Source organism: Cervus canadensis, chromosome 25, assembly GCF_019320065.1.
Source record: "Cervus canadensis isolate Bull #8, Minnesota chromosome 25, ASM1932006v1, whole genome shotgun sequence".
In the NCBI taxonomy this organism is placed as follows: domain Eukaryota; kingdom Metazoa; phylum Chordata; class Mammalia; order Artiodactyla; family Cervidae; genus Cervus; species Cervus canadensis.
The window spans coordinates 30,592,115-30,606,777 of record NC_057410.1 but is presented as its reverse complement, the minus strand read 5'-3'; the positions used below and the strand labels follow the sequence as shown (position 1 = coordinate 30,606,777).

Here is a 14,663-nt window from a genome sequence, read left to right as displayed (position 1 = left end):
CCATATTCTATGATGTGGCACTATTACTGCCCTCATTTTACAAATAAGGAAACTGAAATTTGGAGAGATCAAGTTATTTGTCCCAAGCCATACCATTAACAATAACTTCAAAGAACAGAAGGTGGGGGCTAATTATGTTGTCCACTTTGGAATAAGGTTTTCTCACAAAAAATACATTTTTTGGACAAAATAATAAATATTTTATTGCAATAAATTGATTTTACAGTAGGAAAAGTATCTCGCTAAGGGAAAAAAATCTTATTTTTGCTTGCTTATCTAGTTAACCATCTGAGACAAAATGACTTCAAATAATTAGCTTAAAAAAATATCCTATGGAGAAGGAAATGGCAACCCACTCCTGTATTCTTGCCTGGAGAATCCCAGGCATAGCAGAGCCTGGTGGGCTGCCGTCTATGGGGCCGTACAGAGTCGGACACGACTGCAGCGACTTAGCAGCAGCAGCAAGAAGAAAGGGTAGGGACTTCCATGGTGGCTCAGTGGTAAACAATCCACTTGCCAGTGCAGGAGACGTGGGTTGGATCCCTGGTCTGAGAAGATCCCACATGCCTTGGAGCAACAAAACCTGTGTGCCACAACCATTGATCCTGTGCTCTGGAGCCGGGAAGCTGCAACTACTGAGCCCTTGCACCACAACCACTGAAGCCCGCATGCCCTAGAGCCGGTGCTCCAAAAGAGAAGCCACTGCAATAAGAAGCCCTTTCACCGCATCTAGAGAGTAGCCCCCACTCTCTGCAGCTAGAGAAAAGCCCACACTTCAAGCAAGACCCAGCACAGCCAAAAAAAAAGGATAAGCTTAGTAAGACAGTGTTTTAAAAGACTTTATCAAATGTACAAAACCAAAAGTGACATATACTAATGCATTATTTGTAATGATACTCTTGCCAATGAAAGCATCAATAAGCCAGCAATATTAAAAAGATACTTGGAAACATGACATGCTGAATCAGTCCCTTGAATATTTTCAAAAAAAGAAAAGTATATATAATATGATGGGACAGATTTTTCTGAGCCATGATGTAGCTATCAATGAGAAATCCTTATTATCATTGTATTGGATTGTATATTCAGTGCCAAAAGGGAAAACTGCTCACAAGGCTCCTGAGAAACTAAGAAACTGTTCTTCTGGCATAAAAAAAAACAACAAAAAAACCCACCTAATCTGTGCTGGTCTTGAGATCTACAGGAGTTCTGGTTTCTTCTCTTTTTTAAATAATTTTTTTTTGATGTGAACTATTTTTAAAGTCTTAACTAAATTTGTTACAATATCACTTCTGTTTTATGTGTTGGTTTCTTGACTGCAAGGCATGTGGGATCTTAGCTTGCAGACCATGGATTGAACCCACACCATGGGCTATACGGTCCATGGAATTCTCCAGGCCAGAATACTGGAGCAGATATCCTTTTCCTTCTCCAGGGGAATCTTCCCAACCCAGGGATTGAACCCAGGTCTTCCACATTGCAGGCAGATTCTTTACCAGCTGAGCCACAGGCGAAGCCTAAGAATACTGGAGTGGGTAGCCTATCCCTTCTCCAGGGGAGCTTCCCCCCCCAGGAATCAAACTGGGGTCTCCTGCACTGCAGGCGGATTTTTTACCAACTGAGCTATCAGGGAATTGGAGGATAACTGCTTACAATGTTGTGTTGATTTCTGTTATACATCATGAATCAGTCATATATATATATTATACATATATATGTATAATATATATATAATGTATATATATCTCCCCTCCTTTTTGAGCCTCCCTACCCACTCCCCCAATCCTATCCTTATAGGTCATCACAGAGCAGCAGGCTTGGCTCCCAGTGTTCAATCCCCTATAATCTTACTTAGGTTTTCCACATTTCTCATTCCTTTACCCCATTCAATTTCCTCTTTTAGAAAAAAACAAATGAAGAAAAATGGTGAAAATAAGGCATGCAACAGGTGGAAGACCTGGGTTCTATCCCTGGGTCAGGAAGATACCCTGAAGAAAGAAATGGCAACCCATTCCAGTACTCTTGCCTGGAAAATCCCATGGATGGAGGATCCTGGTAGGCTACAGTCCATGGGGTTGTGAAAAGTTGGGCACGACTGAGCAACTTCACTTTTACAGGCTTTTAAATATAATTACTCAGTTACTTCAAATTCTGGAGAGTCATGGAAAATTAGTATCCAGCAAATATTCACTACCATACTGTCAGGATTTTTTTTTTTTTTTTACTATTACCTTAGAAGTTTTGTTTTCTTGTCTCTTTTCAGAAAAGAAAAGGTGAAAAGCAGAGTAAATTCCTTTGCAACAAAGAAACAGTATTTTATCACTATATTTTAGCATCTTATTTTTTTCACTGAAAAGATTTTATTTTGACATTGATAATTCTGTAGATCAACTTATACCTCAAGAAACCTTTTGTCAGAATTTACCTACTGACCCTACATGTTCTGTCCCCCAAGATCCTGAGTGTCCTGCACTAGGACTAAGGTAATAATAGCCATGGCCCAAGTGTTCCCTGAACTTGTGGAACTGGGAAGAGTCACAACAAAGCTAGAAGGCATTTTTAATACAGCATATCTTACTCATAAGTATGTTAAAAAGCTTCTGGAAGTAGCTTTGCACCTCAACAAGGGTGAGCTTTGATTTCTCCAGAGGTTGATAGTCACATCTTTGCCTCCAAACTGAAGATCTTTTAGATCCTTTTAAAATTCCTCACCTTTATGACAGACTAACTTGGAATAGAAAATAATAAATGATGTAAGCAGAGTATTAGTATTATTTTATTCTTATATATATGTCTGACTCTACACATGGACATCACCAGATAGTCAATACCAAAAAAGACTGATTATATTCTTGCAGCCAAATATGGAGAAGCTCTATACATTCAGCAAAAACAAGACTGGGAGCTGGCTCAGATCATGAACTCCTTATTACCAAATTCGACTTAAACTGAAGAAAGCAGGGAAAAACAATAGACCCTTCAGGTATGACCTAAACCAAATCCCTTACGATTATACAGTGCAAATGACAAATAGATTCAAGGGATGAGAGCTGATAGAGTGCCTGAAGAACTATGGACGGAGGTTCGTGACATTGTACAGGAGACAGGGAGTAAGACCATCCCCAAGAAAAAGAAACGCAAAAAAGCAAAATGGCTGTCTGAGGAGGCCTTACAAATAGCTGTGAAAAGAAGAGAAGCGGAAAGCAAAGGAGAAAAGGAAAGATATACCCATTTGAATGCAGAGTTCCAAAGAATAGCCAGGAGAGATAAGAAAGCCTTCCTCAGTGATCAGTGCAAAGAAATAGAGGAAAACAATAGAATGGGAAAGACTAGAGATCTCTTCAAGAAAATCAGAGATACCAAGGGAACATTTCATGCAAAGATGGGCTCAATAAAGGATAGAAATGGTATGGACCTAACAGAAGCAGAAGATATTAAGAAGAGGTGGCAAGAAGACACAGAACTGTACAAAAAAGATCTTCATGAACCAGATAATCACGATAGTATGATCCCTCACCTAGAGCCAGACATCCTGAAATGCAAAGTCAAGTGGGCCTTAGGAAGCATCACTACAAAGCTAGTGGAGGTGATGGAATTCCAGTTGAGCTATTTCAAAGCCTGAAAGATGATGCTGTGAAAGTGCTGCACTCAATATGTCAGCAAATTTGGAAAACTCAGCTGTGGCTACAGGACTGGAAAAGGTCAGCTTTCATTCCAATCCCAAAGAAAGGCAATGCCAAAGAAAGCTCAAACTACCGCACAACTGCACGTATCTCACACGCTAGTAAAGTAATGCTCAAAATTTTCCAAGCCAGACTTCATGAACCATGAATTTCCAGATGTTCAAGCTTGTTTTAGAAAAGGCAGAGGAACCAGAGATCAAATTGCCAACAGCCTCTGGATCATCGAAAAAGCAAGAGGGTTCCAGAAAAACATCTATTTCTGCTTTATTGACTATGCCAAGGCCTTTGACTGTGTGGATCACAATAAACTGTGGAAAATTCTGAAAGAGATGGGAATACCAGACCACCTGACATGCCTCTTGAGAAATCTGTGTGCAGGTCAGGAAGCAACAGTTAGAACTGGACACGGAACAACAGACTGGTTCCAGATAAAGAAAGGAGTATGTCAAGGCTGTATATTGTCACCATGCTTATTTAACTTATATGCAGAGTACATCATAAGAAACACTGGGCTGGATGAAGCCCAAGCTGAAATCAAGATTGCCGGGAGAAATATCAATAACCTCAGATATGCAGATGACACCACCCTTATGCCAGAAAACGAAGAAAAACTAAAGAGTCTCTTGATGAAAGTGAGAAAGGAGAGTGAAAAAGTGGGCTTAAAGCGCACCATTAAGAAAACTAAGATCATGGCATCTGGTCCCATCATTTCATGGCAAATAGATGGGGAAACAATGGAAACAGTGAGAGACTTTATTTTGCGGGCTCCAAAATCACTGCAGATGGTGATTGCAGCCATGAAATTAAAAGATGCTTGCTCCCTGGAAGAAAAGTTATGACCAATCTAGACAGCATACTAGAAAGCAGAGACATTACTTTGCCAACAAAGGACGTCTAGTCAAGGCTATTGTTTTTCCAGTAGTCATATATGGATGTGAGAGTTGGATATAAACAAAGCTGAGCGCCAAAGAATTGATGCTTTTGAACTGTGGTGTTGGAGAAGACTCTTGAGAGTTCCTTGGACTGCAAGGAGATCCAACCAGTTCATCCTAAAGGAGATCAGTCCTGAGTGTTCATTGGAAGGACTGATGCTGAAGCTGAAACTCCAATTCTTTGGCCACCTGATGTAAAGAACCAACTCATTTGAAAAGACCTTGATGCTGGGAAAGATTGAAGGCAGGAGGAGAAGGGGACGACAGAGGATGAGATGGTTGGATGGCATCACCAACTCAATGGACATGAGTTTGGGCGAACTCCCGGAGTTGGTGATAGACAGGGAGGCCTGGTGTGCTGCTGTCCATGGGGTCACAAAGAGTTGGACATGATTGAGCGACTAAACTGAAGTGATATGTCTGTCTCATTGAATGCAAAACTTTCTTGAGAGTATTTATTTTTCACTTTGTAGCTTCCACCAAGAAAAATTAGTGCTAATGTACAATCAATACATATTTATTGGACTGATTTGAAATTTCAATGGGAACGTTAGAATACAGAATTACTAAATTTCTGGTGCTTAGTAATCTGGGTTTGGATTCTAACCCTATTTACTTCCTGTATGACCTGGTGCAAGTTACCAAAATTATAGCTCGAATTTCCCCAACTCAAAAATGGATGAAAGAAGACAATGAATGTAAAGTACAGGGTACTTCTTAAGCGCTATTTATACAATGAGTCTACTTGGTTCCTACAATGCTTTAGTTAGAGGTAGGTGCTGCTAAGAAAAATACAAAACTGGTAATGTTCTTGTCTTCACGGACTTCAAACAGTTGGAGAGACACACAAAAAACAAATAATGACATAAATAATTACAAACCGCCATGAAACAAAATTAAGAATTTAGTGAGAGTAGGGACCGATTTAGATTGCTGAGGAGGGATCTCTGAGGGAATGGCATTTAAGTTGAAACTTGAAGGATGAAGAGATTCTCTTATTTCCTCTCGTTCCTCAACTCTCTTTAGACTGACTTCCATCTCTCTACCTAAATAGCTCTTGCTAAAGTTGCCAGTGGCTACCACGCTACTATATACATCTGACATTTTTCACTCTCTTACTTCTTAGCAGCACTCAACGCAGTTGGTTACTCCCTCCTTGAGACACTGTCTTCCTTTGGCTTCTCTATGAATAAACGTCTTCTTATCTCTGACTGATTCAGTCAGGGCCTTTGTAGGTATATCTTCTTAACAGCTTGGACAGCCTCGCCGTGAGCTGTAATAGTGAATAAAAACGCAGTCCTTTCGAGTCATAAAAGAGCTGTGTACAAGTTAATGCAATTTTTTCGACCTTCTCCTCGCTTCTGGTGCGCAGTATAAAACCACGAAATCTAAAAGTTTTCGGTTTCAGTCGAGGAGCCTCTCTCCCGCGGGGTGAACACCTGTCCACAAATCAGGCGCGGGCTTTCCACCTGACCCTAAGCAGGCAAGTTTGCCCGAAGCGAGAGAAGGGGGAAAAGTCTGGTTTCGCCAGGTGTTTCACGTCTCCTCGGCCACGCTCGCGCCAGCTGGGGGTGAGCCCGGCCCCTCCCCGCGCACCGCCCTCACAGTCGAGTCCTCCGTAGTCCCAGCATTCCCCGCGCCTCTACCATCGAGAGCAACTTCCGGCGTCGCTGGTGTAGGTGGGTGAAGAAGGAGCGGGCCCTCGCTCTTCTGTTTCAGTGCCTCGCGCTCTCTCGGGCAACATGGCGGGTGTGGAGGAGGCAGCGTCCTGCGGGAGCCACCTGAATGGCGACCTGGATCCAGACGACAGGGAAGAGGGAGCTGCCTCTATGGCTGAAGAGGCGGCCAAGAAAAAAAGACGGAAGAAGAAGAAGAGTAAAGGGGCTGCCCCAGGTAAAGGGGAGTTTTATGTTTTCCCAGTCCCCGCCGGGATGGCCAAACCGCTCGATCGGGCTCGGCGTTGGTGACAGGGCCTGGGAACTGAGCACCGTGGAGTGACTCCCAGGACTGAGCGTGTGTCACGGGAGCGCTACAGATTCCCAGTCCCGGGAAGAGGTGACTTCTTCCAGGCGTCTTTTGGGTGTGAGGTGGCGGAGAAGAGGGTGCCTCGGTTTCTGTGGGGTTGCTGGGACAGAGCTTCTAAATTGCCGGAACTTCGCTCCCATGCAGACGATGCGACGGACTTGAAGCCATGCACCGGGCCCAGCCCTCCCACCTTGCGGGTTGGCCTCCTCCTTGAAAATCTGGTTCTGACCACACTGCCGCCTCTGTGCTGGAGAGACGTGGGACATCTTTTCGTCGAGAGTGGGGGTGGAGTGGGCAAGTCTTAGTGCCTGGATCGCACCTCCCCCTATCATCCTAGTTTACGGAGGGATTTTTGTGGCGCGCCGCACTTTGGAGTTGGGTGTGTGTGTGAATTTGGGGTGTGTGTGAGAGAGAATGCCCATGCGCTCTTGTCACTGTTTGGGTGGGTAGGTGTGTGGATGTGTGATTTTGTGGCGCGCTGCACTTTTGGGGGGTGTGTGTGTGTGTGTGTGTGAATTTGGGGGTGTGTGTGTCTGAGAATGTGCTCTTGTCACTGAGTAGTAATAGCAGGATGTGTGGCGGCGGTGTGAATCCTCACCTCCTAATCCTACAGTATCATCAAGCTTTGGGGCTTTAGGCCTGAATTATGATGCCACTTGTAGGCAGTCTGGGTAGAATATGCTTGAGTCTGAATGAAGCTACTCTAAATCCACTGGTAAGGCAGAGAAAACAGCTGAAAGTTTACAGTTAGATTATAAGTTAGAAACTTAAATATTTGAATATGAAAAGTCATTGTTTTTGATGCATCAAGGCCTTCATTTTAGGAAAAATTATTTGTACTGTTAAAATCAGCTGCGGAAAGAATGAGAGAAAAATGGAAAGGCCAGAAATGATGAAGTGGAGTTGAGAGAGGTTGAAGACAGTTAATCTGTATCTTTCTGAAATTTTGATTAGTTGGGAGTTGAAGAGGGAAGAGTTGTAGATGCTGGGACACTTTCAAGAGCAAAATTTAATTTCAGGACATAGTCTGGTGGCTGTTCCTGGTTTTCAGATGAAATCCAAACTCTTCAGTTTGTCCTTTACGGTGTTTAGCAGACCAACCCTAATATGTTTTTAACAGTTGTGTATCTCAGTATGAATTCTCTATGGTAGCTAGCATGTCACCTCATGTACTACCTGGTAATGCTACCTCTTTTTACGTATTACTCTTATGGCTAGATTGTAATCCCTTCTAGAGCAGGGCCTGGTCTTGTGTTTAGCTGTTGGGGAATTTTGGTTTTTTTAGTAATGGAATAACTTTTCCTATATATTTTGATTTTACCCTGCTCAGCTTGAGTTTCTATCTGAACCCCTGAAGCTTCCAGGATTTCCCACAGATATCATCTTACTAAGGCCTTCACCATTTATTGCTCATCTTAAGTTCCTGCTTGGTTAATAAAGTATTTGCTGTAGATTAATTGTTAAATACTTTAGAAAGTTAAGCTGCTTAAGGGTAGGGACCACCTCATCATTAGCTCTTAGCACAGAGAATGCCTCCTAATGAGTATCTTATTAAATGGGCAGTACCACTTAGATATGGAAGATTTTTCTCTCATTAAATAAATTCTGTTCTCCTTACAATGGTTCTGTTTTTGTTTCCTGAACACTTGTCAGGAAGAGTTATGTGTTTTTTAGCTTCCTTAGAACATATTCTAGTGGGAAGTTACCTTTGTCAGATTTGATTTAGTTGTTATATTTGATCAACAGGACAACAGGAACCTGATAAAGAAGCAGGAGCCTCAGTTGATGAGGTGGCAAGACAATTGGAAAGACAAGCATTGGAAGAGAAAGAAAGAGATGATGACGATGAAGGTAAATGGTTCATTTGAATTTTATGGTTAGGAGGGCAAGAGAATATAAAGCTGCTTATTTGTCAATATAATCCAATATTCTCTGATATTTTACTTAATTGATGTTAAAACCTTAATGTCACAGGTAAAAACAAAAAGGTATTTATTAGCAACTCTTTAAAAAGTTGGATATGTTGAATGCTTAAGTAACACAGATCTCAGCTTTTTAAAATGTACTTGGTAAAAAGCCAAGTAGTAGATGAGTATTAATAAGATAAAATTGAATGAATGTTGATCTTTTATTGAACAACTAATATGTACTAGGCACTATCTTAGGATACTTCCATCCATTTTTATTTTACCCTCACAAAAACCTAGCAAACAGGAAATGATAGTTACATGATTTGCCCAATCTGACACAGTTAGTATGTGTAAATAAAGTCAGTTTCAAATCTAGCACCTGTGCATGTTAAATCACTTCAATCAGGTCTGACTCTTTGTGACCATATGGACCGTAGCGCAAGTCTCCTCTGTCCATAGGATTCTCCAGGCAAGAATACTGGAGTGAGTTGCCATGCCCTCCTCCAAGGGATCTTCCTGATTCCAAGTCTGTTCCTTGTACTCTATCAAAGGTACTTTTATTTATTTTCAAAGGAGCACATTGGAGTGCTTCTAAAACCTATTATGAATTTGCTGGCCCCAAATCCTTGTATTTTAGAGCTTTTGCCAAAGGTTTCTATAAAAACAACAATTCTTGGAATTGTAGGAATTGATGCTATCAATAAGACAGCGGAGGGAGTGATTAGTTGGGAGAACTATTATTCTATAGCCTCTTTAGGCAGAAGAGGAGATGGGGCTTCCCATTCTTAATTATATACTGCTGTGAGCTATTCTTCCTCAAGCACTGCCAGCTAGGGCTTATGCCTTCCAATCTTTAGCAACAAATACCTGTTGTACTTTTCTCGTGTTAGGATAATGCAAAGCAGTTGTGCTTCCTTTAGGAAGATAAGTTCTGTAAGCCTTCAAGGAGATTATGGTCAAATTCAGTAAAAAAAAAAAAATTGCCGAGAATTGATACCGAACATGGACACTGGGTTGTAGCAAAGGAAAGTACAGTGCTTAATTGCAAAATGCCAAACAGGGAGAATGGACATCTCATGCTCAAAAGCTCTGAAGGCTTTTTGTTGTTCAGTCACTCAGTCGTGTCCAACTCCTTGCCGACCACATGGCTTGTGGCACTCCAGGCTTCCCTTTCCTTCACTATCTCCTGGCATTTGCTCAAGCTCATGTTCATTTGAGTCAGTGTTGCCATCAAACCATCTCATCCTCTGTCGTCCCCTTCCCCTCCTGCCCTCAATCTTTCCTAGCATCAGGGTCTTTTCCAATGAGTCGGCTCTTCCTATCAGGTGGCCAAAGTGTTGACGCTTTAGTGTCAGCATCAGTCCTTCCAGTATAATAATCAGGAATGATTTCCTTTAAGATTGACTGGTTTGATCTCCTTTCTGTTCATGGGACCCTCAAGAGCCTTCTCCAGCACCACAATTAGAAAGCATCAATTTTTTGGCACATAGCCTTCTTTATGGCTGTGCATGACTACTGGAAAAACCATAACTTAGACTGTACGGACCTTTGTCGGCAAAATGGTGTTTTTGCTTTTCTAAGGAGCAAGCATCTTTTAATTTCATGGCTGCAGTCACCATCTGCAGTGATTTTGGAGCCCAAGAAAATAAAGTCTGTCACTGTTGCCGTTTTTTTCCCTATCTATTTGCCGTGAAGTGATGGGACTAGATGCCATGGTGTTCGTTTTCTGAATGCTGAGTTTTAAGCCTGCTTTTTCACTCTCTTCTTTCACCTTCATCAAGAAGCTTTTTAGTTCCTCCTCGTTTTCTGCCATTAGGGTAGTGTCATCTGTGTAGCTGAGGTTATTGATATTTCTCCCGGCAGTCTTGATTCCAGTCTGTGCTTCATCCAGCCTGGCATTTCACATGATGTACTCTGCATATAAGTTAAATAAGCAGGGTGACAGTATACAGACTTGACGTTCTCATTTCCCAATTTGAAACCAGTTTGTTGTTTCATGTCCGGTTCTAACTGTTGCTTCTTGACCTACATACAGGTTTCTCAGGAGGCAGGTAAAGTGGTCTGGTATTCCTATCTCTTAAAGAATTTTCCACAGTTTGTTGTGATCTGCGTAGTCAGTGAAGCAGAAGTAGGTGCTTTTCTGGAATTCCCTTGCTTTTTCCATGATCCAGCAGATGTTGGCAATTTGATCTCTGGTTCCTCTGCATTTTCTAATCCAGCTTGTACTTCTAGAAGTTCTCGGTTCACATACTGCTGAAGCCTAGCTTGAAGGATTTTGAACATTACTTCACTAGCATGTGATATGAGTGTAATTGTATTGTAGTTTGAACATTTTTTGGCATTGCTCTTCTTTGGGATTGAAATGAAAACTGACCTTTTCCAGTCCTGTGGCTACTGCTGAGTTTTCCAAGTTTGCTGGCATATTGAGTGCAGCACTTTCACAGCATCATTTAGGATTTGAAATAGCTCAGCTGGAATTCCATCACCTCCACTAGCTTTGTTTGTAGTGATGCTTCCTAAGGCCCACTTGACTTTACACTCCAGGATGTATGGCTCTAGGTGACTGGTTGACACCATGGTGGTTATCTGGGTCATTGAGATCTTTTTTGTACAGTTCTTCTGTGTATTCTTGCCACCTCTTCTTAATATCTTCTGCTTGGTTCATACCATTTCTGTCCTTTATTGTGTCTATCTCTGCCTGAAATGTTCCCTTGGTATCTAATTTTCTTGAAGAGATCTCTAGTCTTTCCCATTCTATTGTTTTCCTTTTCGTTGTTCTCTTAAGAAGGCTTTCTTTTTCTCCTTGCTGTTCTTTGGAACTTCTAAAACAAGGCTTTTAGGGAAGGATTTTTAAAGGCAGCATTAGGGGTGAGGGTTGCCATGTGTCTGATCAGCTTGTGGACATTCTTCTGATCGGTTGTTTGTGCACTATCAGGGTGACTTTTTGGGAATCTCAGTTATCAGTTTTCTGGCCTCAACTTACCTGGAGTCAGCATACAGCTAACTTTTCTGCCTGGTAGGGGGTTTAGTATCTGCAAACCAACTCAAGAATGTGGCTCGGTATTATCTATAGCCCTTGAGGAGAAACTAAAGGTCCTTTACTCTGTGTGGCTAAACTATTATGATTTTGTGTTGTTGGACTGTTGTCCTTTGTTTCTGGGTTTTTCTCATGTCTCTGGTTAAATTTGTTCTTTGGAACTCAGGGAAAGCCCAAGAGTTTAAAGCTCTTTTACCACCAAGAGGCAGGATCTGTCCTACAGAGTCCTGCTTGGTTTCAGACTCAAGGAAAAGGAAAATAGTTAGATTTTTGTTTTCTTTAAGCAGAAGTCTTGTCCATTCTGCCTTGGTTTATACTTCAGATTATGAACATATTTTGAACTCTTAACAAGAACAGTAATTATAAATTCCAGGTTGCTGTTGACTCATTATGTGTAGGGTATCAGGTGCTTTGAAGATAATGCCTTGTTTCATTGCACTTCTTCAGAGTTATATGAATCTCTAGACATTGAAGGAGAAAATTTTGCTTTTCAGAATGGAAATCTTCAATGTATTAAAGCAGATTTTAGAAATATTAGTTTTCTCCAATTTGGTTCATCATATTCCTAATTCATTTTGATAATGAGGATCAGCCAATACTGTAACTGTGTGAGAAATCTGAGTGGATGGAAAGCTAATAGTTCAGCATCTTTGTTCTTAAGGAAAATTGATCATTGTGGAGGACAAAACATAGAGGTGATAAAGTATACTGGTACCTACAGTAAAAGTTATGAAATTTGGAGGTGGAATTGTGAGCTGATTGCTGAAGGAAAGCTCATTTGAAGGAATGGAACTTAAATAAAAGCCAAGCAAACAGGACCATTGTGGGGCAGGACAATGCTGAGAGAGTATTCAAAGTGTAGTAAACAGTGCATACTGGCCTCATTATGAGGTGATTCATTGAGGGAGTCTTTGATCAGTTCCTTTTTCCCATTTTTCATTTGTTAATTCTTTTTTCCTCCCAGTTTTATAATTGGCATACAGTTCTGTGTATGTTTAAGGTATATAGCACAATGATTTGACTTATGTACATCGTAAAATGATTACCACGTAAGCTTAGTGAATATTCATCATCTCATATGGATACAGAATAAAAAAAAATTTTTTTTTCCTTGTGAGAACTCTTAGGATTTACTATTTTAAGAATTTTCATATATAACGTAAAGCAATATTATGTTAATCATGTACCTTACATCTCTCAAAGACAGAGTTTCGCTCAGTTGTGTCTGACTCTTTGTGACCCCACAGACTGTAGCCTGCCAGGTTCTCTGTCCATGGAATTCTCCAGGCAGGAATACTGGAGTTGGTTGCCATTCCCTTCTCCAGGGATCTTCCTGACCCAGGGATCAAACCTGGGTCTCCCACATTGCAGGCAAGTTCTTTACCGTCTGAGCCACCAGGGAAGCCCTCGTAGTAATTTATCTTCTAACTGGAAGTTGTACCTTTTGACCACCTTCATCTGCCCACCCTGTCTCTGGTAACCTCAAATCTGATCCCTTTTTCTATGAATTTGAGCATTCTTAAAAGAAGAATGTTATGAAAAGATAATATAGTCTTCATGTACATGCAGGTTTGTTAGAAGTGAGGAAATAGAGGCATGGAGATCATTTTGGAGGCCAGTTGACAGTAGCCTCAGGCATGTGGTAATGAGAATGGAAAGGAAGGGTCCAATGGAACAGTGATCGTGGAAGCAAAATTCAAAGGATTTAGTGGCTTTCAGTCTAGATAGAGGGCTTTCATGGGGTCATGAAAGAGTCGACACGACTTAATGACTAAACAACAACGAAATCTGGAGAGGAGGATAGATGAGAAATTAGCAGACTCTAGGGGTCTAGGTTTCGAGTTTGGGTGACTGGATGTTGGTACCATTGATTGAAATGGTGAGGTACAGAGGGAAAGTTGGTTCAGAGATTAGAAGAGGGCGCTGCAGGCAAAAAAGGTTATGCTGTGTTTAATTTTAGATTTGTTTATTTGCAAACGGGGGTGTTGATGTGGAAAGGTAATCCTGTGGGTATTTGGCAATGTACTAACCCTGGTGGCTCAGATGATAAAGAATCTGCCTGCAGTGCAGGAGACTGGGGTTTGATTCCTTGGTCAGGAAGATCCACTCCAGTATTCTTACCTGGGAAACTGTAGAGAGATGAGCCTGGCAGGCTACAGTCTGTGGGGTCTCAAAGAGTCTGACACAACTGAGCACCACACCCAACATATAGACCATATATCATATCCATTTAACATTTTCATCCCCACACAAAATGTTCCCTTTGCCCTTTTGTAGTCAGTTCTCTTGCTCTATTTGCTGACTCCTGGTAACTTTTGATATATTTTCTGTTCCTATAGTTTTTTCTACAATACTGTATGAATGGAATTTTTATAGTATGCAGCCATTTTGGTGTTCGGCTTGTTTCACTTCACATGATGTTTTTGAGAGTTATCCAGTTGCATATGTATCAGTAGTTTACTACTTTTTATTGCTGAGCAATATTCCAAATTTGTCCATTTACTAGTTAATGACTATTTGGATTGTTTCCAGATTTTGTCTTTTATGGATAAAGTTACTGTGATCATTTGCATACGTGTAGGCTTATGTTTTCATTTCTTCTGAGTAAATACCTAAGAGTACAGTTGCTGGTAATGTGGTAAGTGTATGTTTAACCTCATAAGAAGCTTATCAAACTGTTTTGCATTCTTGTCAACAGTGTTTGAAAGTTCTGGTCCCTTTGTATCCTCATAAGCACTGGTACTGTTTATTTTAATTTTAGTCCAGTAGGTGTATAGTGGTATGTCATCTTTTCATATTTTTATTTGTCTTTCATTTATCTTTGAAGTGTATGTTCAGTACCATTTGTTTATTTTTCAGTTGGGTTATTTGTTGTCTTACTGAGGTGTAAGTAGTTCTTTATGCAAGTTCTTCATCAGTTACATATTTTACAGCCTTTTTCCCCCATGCTTGTATTGTTTGTAGCAGAAAAGATTTTAATTTTGATGAAGTCCAGTTTATCAACTTTTTTCCTTTCTGGGTCATGTTTTTTTGTGTCCTGTCCAAAAGTTAAATAATTGATGTCTTTAAAGTCATG

The 14,663-nt window shown here is 40.9% G+C and overlaps 1 protein-coding gene across 1 annotated transcript in view; it reads left to right on the top strand.

Moving 5' to 3' along the window:
* Nucleotides 1–6,278: 6,278 nt before the first annotated feature.
* The window catches only part of METAP2 (methionyl aminopeptidase 2), a 29,792-nt gene continuing 21,407 nt past the window's right edge, over nucleotides 6,279–14,663 (top strand). Inside the window, exons 1-2 of the mRNA XM_043446598.1 lie at nucleotides 6,279–6,508; nucleotides 8,387–8,491. Coding sequence (XP_043302533.1) covers nucleotides 6,358–6,508; nucleotides 8,387–8,491 — 256 coding nt within the window. The 5' untranslated portion in view covers nucleotides 6,279–6,357. The remainder of the gene's footprint in view (nucleotides 6,509–8,386; nucleotides 8,492–14,663) is intronic.